Source organism: Zingiber officinale, chromosome 3B (genome assembly GCF_018446385.1).
Source record: "Zingiber officinale cultivar Zhangliang chromosome 3B, Zo_v1.1, whole genome shotgun sequence".
Classification (NCBI taxonomy): domain Eukaryota; kingdom Viridiplantae; phylum Streptophyta; class Magnoliopsida; order Zingiberales; family Zingiberaceae; genus Zingiber; species Zingiber officinale.
The window spans coordinates 8,880,186-8,894,386 of NC_055991.1; the positions used below are offsets into that span (position 1 = coordinate 8,880,186).

Consider the following 14,201-nt stretch of genomic DNA (forward strand, 5'->3'; position numbering starts at 1 on the left):
GTTAGTTTCTGGGACAAAGAATGTAGTAATTTTTGTTTTTTTACACTATTTATTTAGTAATCAGAGATTAAACATAAGTGCAGTTTCTACAAGCTGTTAAGCATATCAAGCTAATGTCATATCATCTGAAACATATAGTAACGCAAGGGATCTAAAACGATGAACATGTCGGAGGACAATCATATTTGATATGTCTTACAAAGACTGCAGGAACTCTATTTGGTAGCTTGTGCGATCATATTGCTTATCGAACTTGCCTGCTCCTTAGCAGCTTCCACCAGTTGGTCCTTGCATCACAGATAAAAAATTTAAGGGCGGGCATCCAAAAACCAAAAATAAAACTAACTTGGACTGAATCAACCCAAACAAAGATTTGCTTTATATTAGTTTGGGTTTAGTTTGAGCAAAATATTTTTGTTTCCATTTGGTTTGGAATTGGATAGTAAAACAATAAAACCAGACCCATGTTTTGCTATATTACATATACATGTGATCTAGGAAGTAAAGTTGATCTTTGGTTTATCACTTTATTATTAGCAAATAAAATAAAATATGTAGTATTGATTCAGTTGGACACCGGTACTATTTGGTTCGGCTTTTAGTTTGAAAAATTTGGAATAGGTTTGAAATTTTTATGTATCAAGCAATAAACTCAATTGTGTCTGCCTCCTATCATATGAGGTTGTCATAGTTGATTGGCTAAACCCTTATCCAAAAGCTGGGGCTATTAGGAAATCGATCAAGACAAGATTGTAACCCTGGATCACCTAACAAGATCAATGTTAAAGTTGATTGTTAACCACTTTGTCTCAAATGCCAAACTATATTATGAAAGTGACTAATTTAAATATTTGTATCCTTGGTAATGGTATTTGGTCTTCAACTGATAGAGTACATGCTTCTAAAATGGACGACTGTTTTGTACCTTAAAAACAAAAGTTATGTCACAGTCAACAACATTATTGGTTTAAGTAGCCTATTGTTGAATCTGACTGTAAGATTTTTATGAGTGTTACAATACAAGCTTATCTCCATTAGTCCATCATTTTTTAAACTTGTCGTAGTATGCCTGCAAAATTAAAAGTAGATAAGATATAAACAAGAGAACGAATGATGGCTAAAAGACCATCTGCATCATAAAACAAAATACCTTGTGAAAATTGAATATCAAATCCAGTTCGCATACCTGAGAATAAGGAACTATGAAGTTTCATGATTTGATTTGGGAACAATTCTTTTGCTCTAAAATACAAACCATTAGACAAAATAACTTACACTGCCAAAATATCGATCCAGTATCTCAACAAAATGATGAATGATTTCAAGTATTTCCAATTCATTATCATCTGCATCAATGCACATGCAGAAGTAAAGACTCGCATATCTGTAAATGATATTGTGCATGTCAGGAACAACAAAAAACCACCAAATCAAGCAATAGAAAATGTATACACAACAACGTTACCTTCTATACACAACTTTATATCCTCTCCACTCTACAAAGTTGCAAAGCTTTGGTGCTCGTGCAAGAATCAGTCCACTAAGCTCATGGATGACCTTATTTTTAAAAAGTGCAAGTGATTAAGTATAAGCATGATGAATTTATCAAATTCCATAAATGAACCAGCATTTATATTCTACTTAGAAACAAAAAATAGCAAAAGGTGCAATCCCATATAGCAAACCTTGCTGATATAATGCTTGAAAGTTATAAACCAACAAGAGAATGAAATAGTGTGGAGCCAATAGCTCATAAACAACAATAGAATGAACATCTAGCAAAATCTAACACACGAATGATTGGCTAACGCTAATGTCAATCTATAGTAGAGATTAGAACAGTAGATGTAGCATGCAAGGGAAACCAGAATTTATTTGTAGTGGAAATTCTGTGCATGTTTGATCAATAGGAATCATATCCAATAAATTGGATAAAACTAGATTATAAGTTGTACTGACTAATGTATTCGGCTTCCCAGTAGATCATGGAACAGAACATCTTGGGCATCCAGAGTCCACACCTAAATTTCACCGCCTAGTATGACTTCCAGGTTGCTAATCACAACTGACGCAGTGGACTACAAACACCGAATAAGGCCCATGGACAGGATAAATATGTTAGCAAAAACCAGCAAACAAATTAAGACTAAACAGGAACATAATTGAAGTTAACTCAGGACAACCAATCGACTCCTTAAAAAATGGCAGCCATGTGCATGAAGCTCCCAACAATGTGAGGTCCCGGGAAAAGGTCAAACCACATTAGGTCTATTGTACGCAGGCTTACCTTGCATTGCAAAGAGGCTATTTCCGTAACTCGAGCCTATGACCACAAGGTCATATAATAAAACTTTACTGTTGCATCAAAGTTCCCCTTCACCAATAAACTCCTTAAACAAGGATCAAATTGAAAGGTAAAGGTCCACAGGAATCATCAAATTTACCATAGCCTCCAATCAGTGAACTAATAGCAGTCACTACTCATCTATAGGAATCACGGGCGCCTGAGAAAAAAAAAGGAACCAAAAAACACACTTAAAACACCACGTGGACTTTGACAATCACTCTTCAGTATGAAAAGGATTCAATACCAAGCACTGACGTGAAATAATGTGGAAAAAATGGTTATACAGTATCACAATTTAGCTACATAATGCAAATTAACTTGCAAACAGTTGCTATAATGGTGATGTTAAACAAATTATATTATTCCTTCCATCTTCAGTAATTAAAGCAAATTTAGGGCATGCATGAAATACAAGAGCACCAGAAACACAAGAAAACAAAATGCAAATGCATTATCAACAACTAAGATTGATAAATGAAAAGTCAAATTTACCTTTTCCAGAGTGATCAACAAAGTATTACTATTTCTAGGAGTGCAAACGAATCGAGCCGGCTCTCGAGCTTTTCGAGCTAGTTCGAATAATCTTTGATTTGTATTCGAAATCATCGAATTCAAGCCGAACTCAAACATATTCGATAATCTTTCGAGCCAAATTCGAATCTATAGTATTTTGTTTGATTGTTCGTGAGCTTTTATTTAATTTTATTATATATTTATTATTTTTTATTATATTATTCAGTAAATGAATTTTAATGGATTTGACCATTTGAATCCATGAACTCAGTAATGCTTAATGGGTAAATAGGTTTACTGGGTTAATGAGTTAATGGATAATAGAGTTTGGATGACGGCAGAAGGTAGGGTTCCTGAGGTTGAAGAATGAAGACGACGATATTGAGCTTCTAGTGGTTAGGATCTAGAGTTGGTGCTGGGGATGGAGAAGGCACCAGGGAACTGCCCCTATTGTTGCAGCGTCGACACCGTCACTACCACCGACGTCGAGAGCTCCTAGCGACTCTGTTGCCTCCCTCTGTCGGAAGATCAAGCGCAACTTCTCTTACTCTCACTGCTCGTGCCGAAGACCACACACAAGCTCTCTTCGCCCGCTTGGAAAAATCTAAGATGTATGTCTCTTTTTTTTCTCCTCAATCTCTAATTTTTCCTTTTAAGTACAGAATTGATTCAACACCATTCTTAGTTGTTTTTTTTCCTATTTTTGGGAAGAAATTATTTTCTTTTTTTCCTTAATCTTTCTGCTCGTTTTATTTCTTGAAGGAACAATTGTTAAATATTGATTTTTAGTGGAATAGTTAGTGAATTTGATAACTTTTAGAGTTACAATTTTGCATATTTAAATACAATAATGTTTCCATGTAAGTTATTTGAGTAATTTATTCCTTATTCTTGAAGATATGTTGATTCCAAAGGATTCCATAAAATATATTTGAATATTGCATTATTAATATTTTTCAGCTAAATTTCTCTTGTGATTTTCAAAGAATATGATTGATTATGCTCCGACAGCAAATTCAGCTACAAGCTTCATTAGATTCAAATGAGATCCTTGAACAAACAATAAATAAAGGGGATAGTGTGAATAATAATTTGACTAAGGATGGTAATTTGCTTCATAAGTCAAAGAAGCAAAAGAGGTCTCAAGTATGATCAAACATGATTGAGGTTGAGGATCCAAAAGGTGATAAGTGTAAACATTGTAGTTTATTCCTTGCATAAATGAAGTCAGGTACTACAACACACTTAAAACGACACTTAGATCATTGTACTAAACACTTGGAGTCTAAAAAGAAACTTGAAAATAAACTCAAACAACAACAACTATTGTTACCTTCGAAAGTGTTGAAACAACTATATCACCTTTGTTACTTGATGGAAATTTTGTATGGAACGCATGAAAGAAGCAGCTGTCTCATGGATCCTAATGGATGAACATCCATTTACATTATTAGAAGAAGAAGACTTTAGTATGTTTTGTAGACGTGAAATGCCTGAGTGGACTCGTATATCACGAACAACAAAAAAAAAGAGTTGTTTTGCAATATATGAAGCTGACAAAAAACTTACATGGTTTGTTGAAAAATGTAACAAAGATTAGCCATACAGCAGATCTATGGAAGTCCAAAAATAAAGTGCATGATTATCACTGTCATTAGATTGACTCTTTAGGGAAATTGAATAAACTTATTCTCAAGTTTCTTCATATTCCTTCTCCTCGTGATGATCCTCAAATTTCAAATACCCTTCTAAAGTGTGCAAGGACATGGGAAATTGAAAATAAGAAATATACTATTTTTGTTGATAATGCGAATGCTAATGATACTGCAATTACATATATGAAAGATGATTTCTTGAAAAAAAATACAAATCTCATTTGTGGAGGAAAATTATTCCATGTTCGGTGTTGTGTACATATTTTAAATCTTATAGCTCAAGATGGCCTCAATGAAATTAAGGATATTGTTCATGTAATTTGTCAGGGTGTGGATTTCATTAGAAGAACATATGCTAGACTCATTCAATTTGTTGAAATTGTGAAACAATTGAAGTTACAAGAAAGAATATTGGTTGATGATTATAAGACAAGAGGGAATTCAACTTATGAGATGTTAAGAACAACAATTACTTTCAAAGAAGTTTTTTCAAGATTTGAAGATCGGGAACCTAGCTACATTCATTGTCCACCTGAAGATAATTGGGAGAAATTGCATAAATGAACGTATTCTATGAAACAACCAAAATTATTTCTAGAAGTGAGTATCCATCCCACTGCTAATCTTTTTCTAAATGAAGTCTATCAAGTAAAAGTAATCTTGGATGAGAAATCTTGTGATGAAGAAGAGTTTATGAGAAAAATGGTGCAAAAAATGAAGGAAAAGTTTGATAAATATTGAGGTGAATGCAATTTATTAATGGCTGTTGGTTCAATTTTAGATCCTAGATGCAAAATGTGAGTACTTGAATTCACTTTTCCTAAACTTTATAACTCATTTGAATCAAAGAGTAATATTAAAGAGGTCCAAAGGCTTCTATATGCAATTTATAAGGAATATTCAAATACAGTTGTTGAAAAGCTTCAAGGACCAAAAAGCAATTATGAATCTCAAGATAGCAACTGTAGGGTCGAAAGAGTACGATAGGGGGGGTGAATATCGCGCTTTTAAAAACTATTCTTTTACTCGTTTAAATCAAAGTCGTGCAGCGGAAATTAAATAACACACTTCGATTACTTGGTTCGAAGCCTAGGTCGACTCCTACCCCGCGATCCTTGATCGCACCGTTGGGCAATCCACTAAAACTCTTTTCTCCGAAAACCTCGGAGAGAAGCAGATCGTACAATGAAATAAGTAAGATAGTAACAGCCTACTATCTTACTTTAGATTAAGTACAAAACAAGTTAAATAAATATACCGATTACTTAGATAGAAGATGCAGCTCGATCGGTACTTCTTGGATGGTACAGCAACTTGCTTGATGGATGCGTAGAAGAGTAGTAGCACGAACAGCAACTTGCGCAGAGATGAACTTCGAACAAATTAGTTTTCGTCGCTTCGTTTCCCAGCCTTGAACCTCGAGCTCACTTTTATAAGAGTCGTCGACATTCGGTGGACCGATCCTCGGGTTCGGTCGACCGAAGCAGCTCCCTTCCATCTTCGCTGAGATCTGATGCTGATTCGATCTTCGGCATTTAATGACATTAAAGTATTCGGTCGACCGATCTCATTTTTCGGTCGACCGATCTCATTTTTCGGTCGACCGAACAGAGAATTTCCCTGTTCGTCGAGATTCGCACTTAATGCTGCATTAATGAGGTGATCGTTCGATCGACCGATCAACTTAGTTTCCTTCTCTATTTCTGACCGAACTGATCTGTGCCACATCATCAAGGTTAGATCGACCGATCCTAGGATTCGATCGACCGATCATTTGGTTCGGTCGACCGATCCTCATGTTCAGTCGACTGATCAGGCCGAACCTGCAAAACAGAGTTAAATAGTATATTCCTACAAAACAGAGATTAGCATAGTAATATATATAAAATGCATGAGTAGTATTAGACAGTAGAACTGTCTTGATCTCAATTTAAAAATCTTTCCGATTTCTTCAGTTAGATCAGCGACCTTAGGTTGTTCCCTTCAGGAACACGACCTCACTGTCGCTCCTCCAGTTGTTTACCTCAACCTACCTGCCAAACTTTGATCCTCCAGATCTATTTGGACTTTTCACTTAGCCTTGATCAACTCGTCAAGACTTTCTCTCGATCTTCGGTCCTCCAAACTCTTGATCTCACTACCAAGTGTCGGATTCTCTCGACCCACTTGGTCTTTCCACCTGGGTTCCACGATCTGCTAAGACTCTAACTAGGTCTTTCCCGGTTGAATAAACAACCTACACACTTAGTCAACTTGTTAGATCACAACAAGACTTAACTTGAACCTTTGACAACATCAAAACTTAGGTTTGATTCTGGTGCAAACCTGCACCAACAGCAACAGCTCAACTCAAAGTTATAGAGAACATACTACGTTTTCTTCTGCATGGACTGAATTCTCTTTAATTTAAAAGAAATTGAAATAGTAAAACCTGAAAAATCTGAGCTAGATGTGTATCTAGAGGAAGGGTGTCATAGGCATAATCCAAATGATGCATTTGATGCTCTTGGTTGGTGGAAGCTCAATACATATATATTTCCAGTGGTGTCAACTTTGGCTAGAGATATATTAGCAATACCCATTACCACAATAGCTTCAAAGGCAACCTTTAGTGTTGGAAGTCGTGTTATTGACAAGTATCATGCTTCTTTAAAAAAGGCAGATCCACTACCTTAGCTGCCCTCCTAGTGCTGGTCCCACGGATATGAAGGGAGGTAAATACAAGTACACAGGCCATAGGCGCATGGTGGAGTAAACCCCAGGTTGTCAGTTCTTGAGAATTGACTCCTGACCATTACGCCAGAGATGTCATGCGTCCACCATTTGCGCTACGCCCTGGGGCAAGTATCATGCTTTTTTATGATGGCAAAAAAGACGAACACGCTCGCCCCCAGCGCCCCCGCCAACCCGTCCCAGGGCCAACACGGAGGAGGTAAATCACGAGCGGCTACTAGCCTTTAGAATAGTGACTAGCACATAAGGGAGGCATTTACCTCGATTTTGCCGAGATTCGAACCCCACACCTCATGATGGCAACACCTCATGCACTAGCCACTAGAGAACTAAAAAGATTGGTGTTGAAAATGACATGGAGTGACTAAAAAGACTAAGGTATGATGCTAAAATGTTTTGTTTATGTTTTTTTTTGTTGCTTCTAATCAGAAAGTATATTTAAAAAATGAATGATACATTTTATCCTAATTATTGTAGGTTGAAAAAACAACATGTGACAATTGATTTACCTATAGATTAAATTGATAATTAGAAGTTGACAAGTTATGCCACTGACTGAGGTATAAATTTATTTTTTAGCATTTTATATTTGAGTTTACTAACAAGTGTAATCACTCATACATTTTACATTTTGAATTTTGCCCAGATTGAAGAGCTGGAGCCGTGGAAGCATAAAGATTTTTTATTTTCTAAAGTTTTTGTATTGTTGTGTAACATGGAAATGCAATGGAAGGTGAACTTGGGATGCATTCAAAGGGATGGAGAGCTTCTGGATTATGGAATGGCAGCAGGGATGGAGAGTTTTTTGGGATGCACGGCTTCTGGCAATTAATTTTTTGGGATGCATGGCTTCTGGCATTTAGTTTTTTGGATGCAGGACTACAATTAGTTTTTTGGATGTGGCTTCTGGAAATTAGGTTTTTTTATACAGGGCTGAAATTAGTTTTTTGGATGTGACTTCTGGCAATTAGTTTTTTGGAATGTATGGCTTCTAGCAATTAATTGTTTGGCCATTAATCTCATTTTAACTCAACTTTGTATGAGTTGAAATTCTATTTTGTCTGTGTTATTAGTTGTAAATTATTGAACTTTTACTTTATCTATTTTTATTTACTTTTATTCTATCTGAGGTATTTTTATTCTGTTTTCAAATTATTGATGAACTTGTTATTCTACTTTCACAAGTAATCTAATTCTATTTTGTATATGTTATGTGTTGTTTAGGTTTCATTCTGGTTTGTATTTTTATTTTGTCTAGGTGGTGTACTGCTGTGTTGTTCGGATTTTATTTTTATTATGTTGCATATAATTTTAGTGTGAATATACCCAAATTTAGGTTCGAATTATTTGAATCGAACTCGAATTTAAGACATTTCGAGCTAAAGTTCGATTATGCTTGAATTAAGATTCGAATAATTCGAATCAAATCCTATTTCGAACTCAAGCCAAAATTATTGGTATTTTCGAGTTTCAAATCGAATTCAAATATCCCATATATTTTTCGAACTCAAATTTAAATATCAATATTTTCATATTATTTTGTTCAATTCGACTCGTTTGCACCCCTAACTATTTCCTAGATCCCCAAAAAATATGCATGCGCTAAAGGAAATGAAAAGGAGTAAAAAAAATTGGCCTATTCACATACAGAAGTTGCAGCCAGGACAGCAGTTAGCAGAACAACTTAACGAACTGAAACATGCAATTAAAATATGAAATAGAAATCTGAAGTAAAATAACCTATACCTTAGTTCTTTCTTTCTGAGAATATGGAGAATACCATTTTGTCAATCTAACTTTTCCTTGTCGACTAAGTAGAAGTACAAAGTGAATCTGTCATTACAAAAACGAAAATTGTTAAAATCTAGTAAACAATTCAATAAGTTAATAATTGATAAAAATGTTTCTTCCAAAATTGGCCCTCCAAGTAATTTTATCTAAATCGTACGAAGGTTCGTGTTGGTAACCTGGTTCATCGCCCTTCGTATAATACTGACGGTATACAAAGATATCATCAACTTCGAAAATTGAAGGCAATACTTCACACACAAGCTCAAGTTACTAACTCCGGAATAGGAGATATAAACTTCTAGATTGATGAATAGATTCATACACCCAAGGTTGTACGATACGAAGAAACGGAGAAATCTTAGCCCTAATCTTACATTAAGAGAGGAAACAGTAAGAAATTAAAGCGCGATAAAGAGAGAACCAACCATTTCTTTTAGGTTTCCTTCGCGATTGTAAATCTGTTTCCGTGTGGTTCTTCAGTCTCCAGCGATCAGAAGGGAAAAAGACTCCGAAAAGAGGGAAGAGAAGCGGAAAATGGGTACGAAAATTAAAAATATAAATAAATGAACAAGAAGAACGCTGAAGTAGGCCTCTGTATCAAGTCCAAACAGGCCCATTCAGGGCCTAGAACAAACGGGAACAAATTTATCTGAAACTTTATGGAATAATTTTTTTTATAATTTAGATATCTAATATTTCAAACTATCTAATTGAAATGATCGACCAAGTCTCTCACGATTAAACTTTTAAATACTTGGTTAATTACTTATGCTATGTTTACTTGAGAGAGTAAAAAGTAAAATTAAAAAAAATATTCCTTAGTAAAAAAAATTCCATTTACTTCATTAAAATTGTAAGAAAAAAAAAACACAATTTGTGATTGGATGAATTAAAATCGATCATCTCAAAATCAGACAAAAAATAATAGATAAAAAAATAACACAAATATCTTTTTTCATTCATAAAATTACACTATATATATAAAAAAAATGATGTAAATATCCTTTTTAACTTATAAAATTACATCGTGTATATAATTTTTTTAAATTATAAAAATTACACAACATGAGAAAAAGATTTCTTTCCCTTTTTATTTTTATTTTATCCACTTCTTCATATAAATAGAGCATCAGAGCGCTCCACCATAGCTCCGGAGAAAATTATGCAATATTAAAGGGGAAAATTATGCAATATTAAAGGTTATTCTGCTGTTTATTGAACTTAATATATTTAAGCTGAGATAAATTTTCAATGTAACCTTTCAAATTCATAAATTTATATAAGGTCTAAATTTCATTTGTCCCGTTATGCTAAAATAAAAATTATATATTTTTCAAAAATAAAAAATAAAAGCTAAAACCTGTAGGAATTCAATATTATTAAAAAAATATATGAACTTGTACTCCGCAGAGTCTTTGTCCATTCTTCCCCTTTTCCCCTTTGGCATAGATACATACACGAGTGAATAGGCTTCGAAATCGAAAGAGCTTTCAGCTTTTGCTCCAGCCTCTGCAACTGCAGTGAACCTTGGCTAGTGCAGCCATGTAGTCGTTTGATCTGAGCAGAGGAATAAGATAGCCTACCTGAGTGATCAATCAAGAAAAACACCAAATTGAAGTGGATGAACTGGTGGATAGTATATGAACCTTGACCCGTAAGTGCTTTGGCATGCTGCAACGATGTGCCGCCTTGCTGAATCCGTATCGTTCTACATATGGTAAAACTCAAGTTGATCATCTTCAAATGTATTTTGTTACAAAAGGAAAACACAGCTGGGGAAAGTGAACGGTGTGCCAATCATCAGTTCACCAACTTAGCATATTCACTTTTTCGATTTTTTTTGTCTTAGCAACTCAAGGCAGTGATACACAAACTCGAAGAGAAGAATTAGGTTATGGTCTTGCAGAACTACCTAGGTTTGATATCGTATGTTCATTAGCTCTCTATAAACAACTTAGGTCGACAAACTAAAAGAATTTTACAAGAAATGCTTTATGATTGCATACCTGAGATTCATAATAAAGACCGGCATATAAAGAAGCATAGAAGTACTCATTGTCTGAGCCACTGATGAAGTTCTTCGAAAACTGGAAAAGAAGCAGATATGCATTATGGTTAAAGAGATGTGGATTTGAATTATTCATACTCGTGTTTTGATCACAAGCTAACACTTAATTTAAATGTTAGCTCTAAAGAAACAAATATAAGTAGTGGTGGAGTCATGTCGATTTGAATTACTCATACTCATGTGGGGTGATCACAAGCTAACACTTAATTCAAATGTTAGCCCAAAAGAAACAAATATAAATACTGATGGAGCCATGTCAGATTTGAATTATTCATGCTCATGCGTGGTGATCATAAACTAACACTTAGTTGAAATTTTAGCACTAATGAGACAAAAAGAAACGGCAAGGGGATTGTGCAGTAATTCAAGAATATAAGCATAAATGCCTGAGATTTCAGTGTGGTATACTGTTGTAAAATAATAAAGCAATACAAACAGTATTATATTTGCACAAAAATAAGCATGCAATAGACAAATAAATAAAGGAGTAGGGTTTAGAATATAGTTATCCGGTTGAAGCGTCGGCACGCCGACTGTCCTTAGAGAATTTATTGCCGCCTCACGGTGCAAAGGCTCTCCGGCAAAATTCCCCCAATATCCGACAACCGCTCGTCTCGTCCGTAGGTGCACTCCAAAACGGACGCGACACTCGGACCCAACCTCAGATCGCCGGAAGACCAAGCCTCAGGACAAGAAAGACGAGAAGAAAGCAGAAAGAATCGCACAGAGAAGGGAGAAAGCTCGAGGCTTGAGTGAAGAATAGAGGTGCTGCAAGTCCCCTTTTATTCACTCTGAGAAGGTACGAAGCACTGCTTCGCTAGCGAGGAAACGCGCCTCAGTGTCGCGTCCGCGTCCCTTCCTCACGCGCGGAACCAAACTCTTGGTTTGGTTTTGGTTCAGACCGAACCAGAACCGGAAACCAAACTGGTTTGGTTCAGACTGAACCAAACCAGCAAAAACAGACGCCCGTGAGCGCACTGGTTTGGATCTTTCAAAAACCGGTTGAGTTCAGAACAAGATTAGTATTACTTGTAATGGCAAACCCATCCTGATCCACAGTTAACTAAAAGCATATCACATAGAAGACTGGAAATCGGCAAAGATGGAGTTGAAAAATGAGTTATAGACTATGCTGCAAAAGATGATTGAGCAAGCCAGTGAAATTCTAGGCAAACCTTTTCTGGATCTCCACCATCTTTGAACATATCATATGCTTCCCGCATTACAGGCCGTGGATCTCGACCTACCTGCAAAAAAATGTCACTGAACAAACTCAAAATGAGCTAAAACAGTATCAAAATGATTGATATTTGTAGAAGCTTATATTTTCAGATACAAACGTCTTGAAGAGGCAATTGCAGTAAGACTTCTACAGTTTCCCTCTTGGAAAATGGTTATTCAAAGTACTAAAGTTTTAGCTGTTTACTCAGACATTAAGAATCTGATCCTTTTTAATGAATTCAAGATTACTGTGATTCCAGTGGATGACCTGAGAATTGAATCGATACAATGAAACTTTAAACTTGCCTCTAAAAAGCTTTTCCGAGCTTCCTCGGGCCCATAAAGCTGAGCCTCACAAAGAAAGCACCAAATGGATTCCTCAGTGTCATTAGGATTTGCTGCAACGTCTAACCTGAATTGTTCTGCACCTTCCTCAAATCTACAAACACAAAAAATTAATAATAAAATAAAGCTAAAAAGGCATTTAATAAAACCTCTTCATCTTTCTGATTGCAACCATAAATAAGCCATTCATTAGTTTCAGTTCGTTAGTCCGACAACTCTTCCATCAAGCTCCAAACTTTCTTGAAATAATTCACAAATTGCAAATATTTGCCTGTTGGTGTGTAAAAAGATGCAATTTTGGACAAATATGATACCTATTCGCGTAATAGAGAGACAATCCACGCTGCCAGAGATCTAAAAAAGAATTTCATGGACATCAAACCAGATGAAAATGGAGATAAGGGAGAAAGTGTACGAAATGAAAGAACCCTAATTGCATACACGCTTTCTGCCGCGGGTCCAATTCAATGGCTCGATCGAACTCAACCAGCGACCCACCGACGTCCCCCTGCCCATATCGACGGCGCCTAGGGATCAGCGACACACCGAAAGCGTTGCGCCAAACACGGCAAGCGACGAATTAGGAATAGCGACCGGGTACCTCTCTGAATAGCTGCATGCCTCGGCGGACGGAAATGGAGGCATCTTGAGCGGAATTGCCACTCGTCAGGAAGTCCCAAACTGAGGCAGAAACCGTGGGGAAGAAGAGGCGGCGGGGCAACGGAAAGGAGGGGAATAGAGCCTCAAGCCTCGGCCTTCGGGTAGGAAATACGGCGAACGATCGGATTTTCTCCGGGGGAGCGACGATTCCATAGCTGAGCTTGAAGGGAGAGGGAGGAGCAGCGGCTGATGCAGGAGAAGAGCGTGAGGCGAGCATGAGCATCGTCTCCTTATCGTCTCCACGAGTCGGCCGTTTAATTATGCATATTTAAAGAGTAACTTTCAAAATGCACCCTTTACTTTTATAGTGTTCTAAATGACTCCCATTCAGTTAAAACTGTAAATAAATTAAACGTTTATGATCAAACTGATAATGTTCCACTCAGTAAACTTTTATAAATTAATATGCATCAAAAAAATGTAAGAAATAAATTTATTCAATTTTATTGATAAATTATTTATATAAACATAAATAAATTTTAAATTCATTGTCCAGCGTCAATTTTATTTTAAATTGATTCAATTAATGCATGTGCTAATTGATTATTTTCCATGTGTTAATTGAAAATAATATTACTATTATTTTGTTACATTATTTTATTTCCATTGAAACTGAATTCTCTTTTCAAAATTCCCAAAATGATAGTATTTGAATATATTCTATTTTCAGAAAATGATTTCATATGGAAAAAAAGTAATTCATTGCTAAAATTAGAATTGTGAATTTTTAGATGAAAAATTGCTTAATCCAAACTAAACATAATTTAATCAGTAATTCAATTTATATGTTAATTAGATTTTTTTGGAAAAGTTAATATGAGAAAAATCAAAATTAATTATTTAATTAAATTGATCCGACTTTTGACCC

At 35.6% G+C, this 14,201-nt stretch overlaps 2 protein-coding genes and 1 long non-coding RNA gene across 3 annotated transcripts; all 3 read right to left on the minus strand.

The window, feature by feature from the left end:
* Positions 1-1,042: 1,042 nt before the first annotated feature.
* Positions 1,043-9,610, minus strand: LOC122054660 (AP-1 complex subunit sigma-2-like). The gene is made up of 6 exons (XM_042616103.1): positions 9,465-9,610; positions 8,995-9,081; positions 1,466-1,557; positions 1,276-1,384; positions 1,151-1,186; positions 1,043-1,069 (listed from the first exon to the last, which is right to left on the minus strand). The coding sequence occupies exons 1-6, from the start codon at positions 9,465-9,467 to the stop codon at positions 1,043-1,045; spliced, it is 354 nt and encodes a 117-aa protein (XP_042472037.1). The 5' UTR covers positions 9,468-9,610.
* LOC122055823 lies at positions 1,646-2,438 on the minus strand. Its single transcript, XR_006132936.1, has 2 exons — positions 2,288-2,438; positions 1,646-2,078 (listed from the first exon to the last, which is right to left on the minus strand). It is a non-coding gene; the product is annotated as an uncharacterized LOC122055823 (long non-coding RNA).
* Positions 9,611-10,275: 665 nt separating the features above from the next.
* LOC122055822 (lipoprotein NlpI-like) lies at positions 10,276-13,583 on the minus strand. The gene is made up of 8 exons (XM_042617461.1): positions 13,275-13,583; positions 13,115-13,181; positions 12,988-13,027; positions 12,635-12,767; positions 12,283-12,354; positions 11,046-11,126; positions 10,686-10,747; positions 10,276-10,596 (listed from the first exon to the last, which is right to left on the minus strand). The coding sequence occupies exons 1-8, from the start codon at positions 13,554-13,556 to the stop codon at positions 10,530-10,532; spliced, it is 804 nt and encodes a 267-aa protein (XP_042473395.1). The 5' UTR covers positions 13,557-13,583; the 3' UTR covers positions 10,276-10,529.
* Between the last annotated feature and the right edge of the window lie 618 nt (positions 13,584-14,201).

Bases quoted from the DNA above. Each gene is read 5' to 3' on its own strand.
- LOC122055822 (XM_042617461.1), bottom strand. From the start codon at position 13,556: ATGCTCATGCTCGCCTCACGCTCTTCTCCTGCATCAGCCGCTGCTCCT. The intron at 13,028-13,114 runs GTATGCAATTAG...ATTCTTTTTTAG, and splicing joins GGACCCGCGGCAGAAAGCGT to ATCTCTGGCAGCGTGGATTG. The intron at 12,768-12,987 runs GTATCATATTTG...TTGTGTTTGTAG, and splicing joins TCTCTCTATTACGCGAATAG to ATTTGAGGAAGGTGCAGAAC.
- LOC122054660 (XM_042616103.1), bottom strand. The intron at 1,385-1,465 runs GTAACGTTGTTG...TATCATTTACAG, and splicing joins TATAAAGTTGTGTATAGAAG to ATATGCGAGTCTTTACTTCT. The intron at 1,187-1,275 runs GTAAGTTATTTT...CCTTATTCTCAG, and splicing joins TGGATCGATATTTTGGCAGT to GTATGCGAACTGGATTTGAT.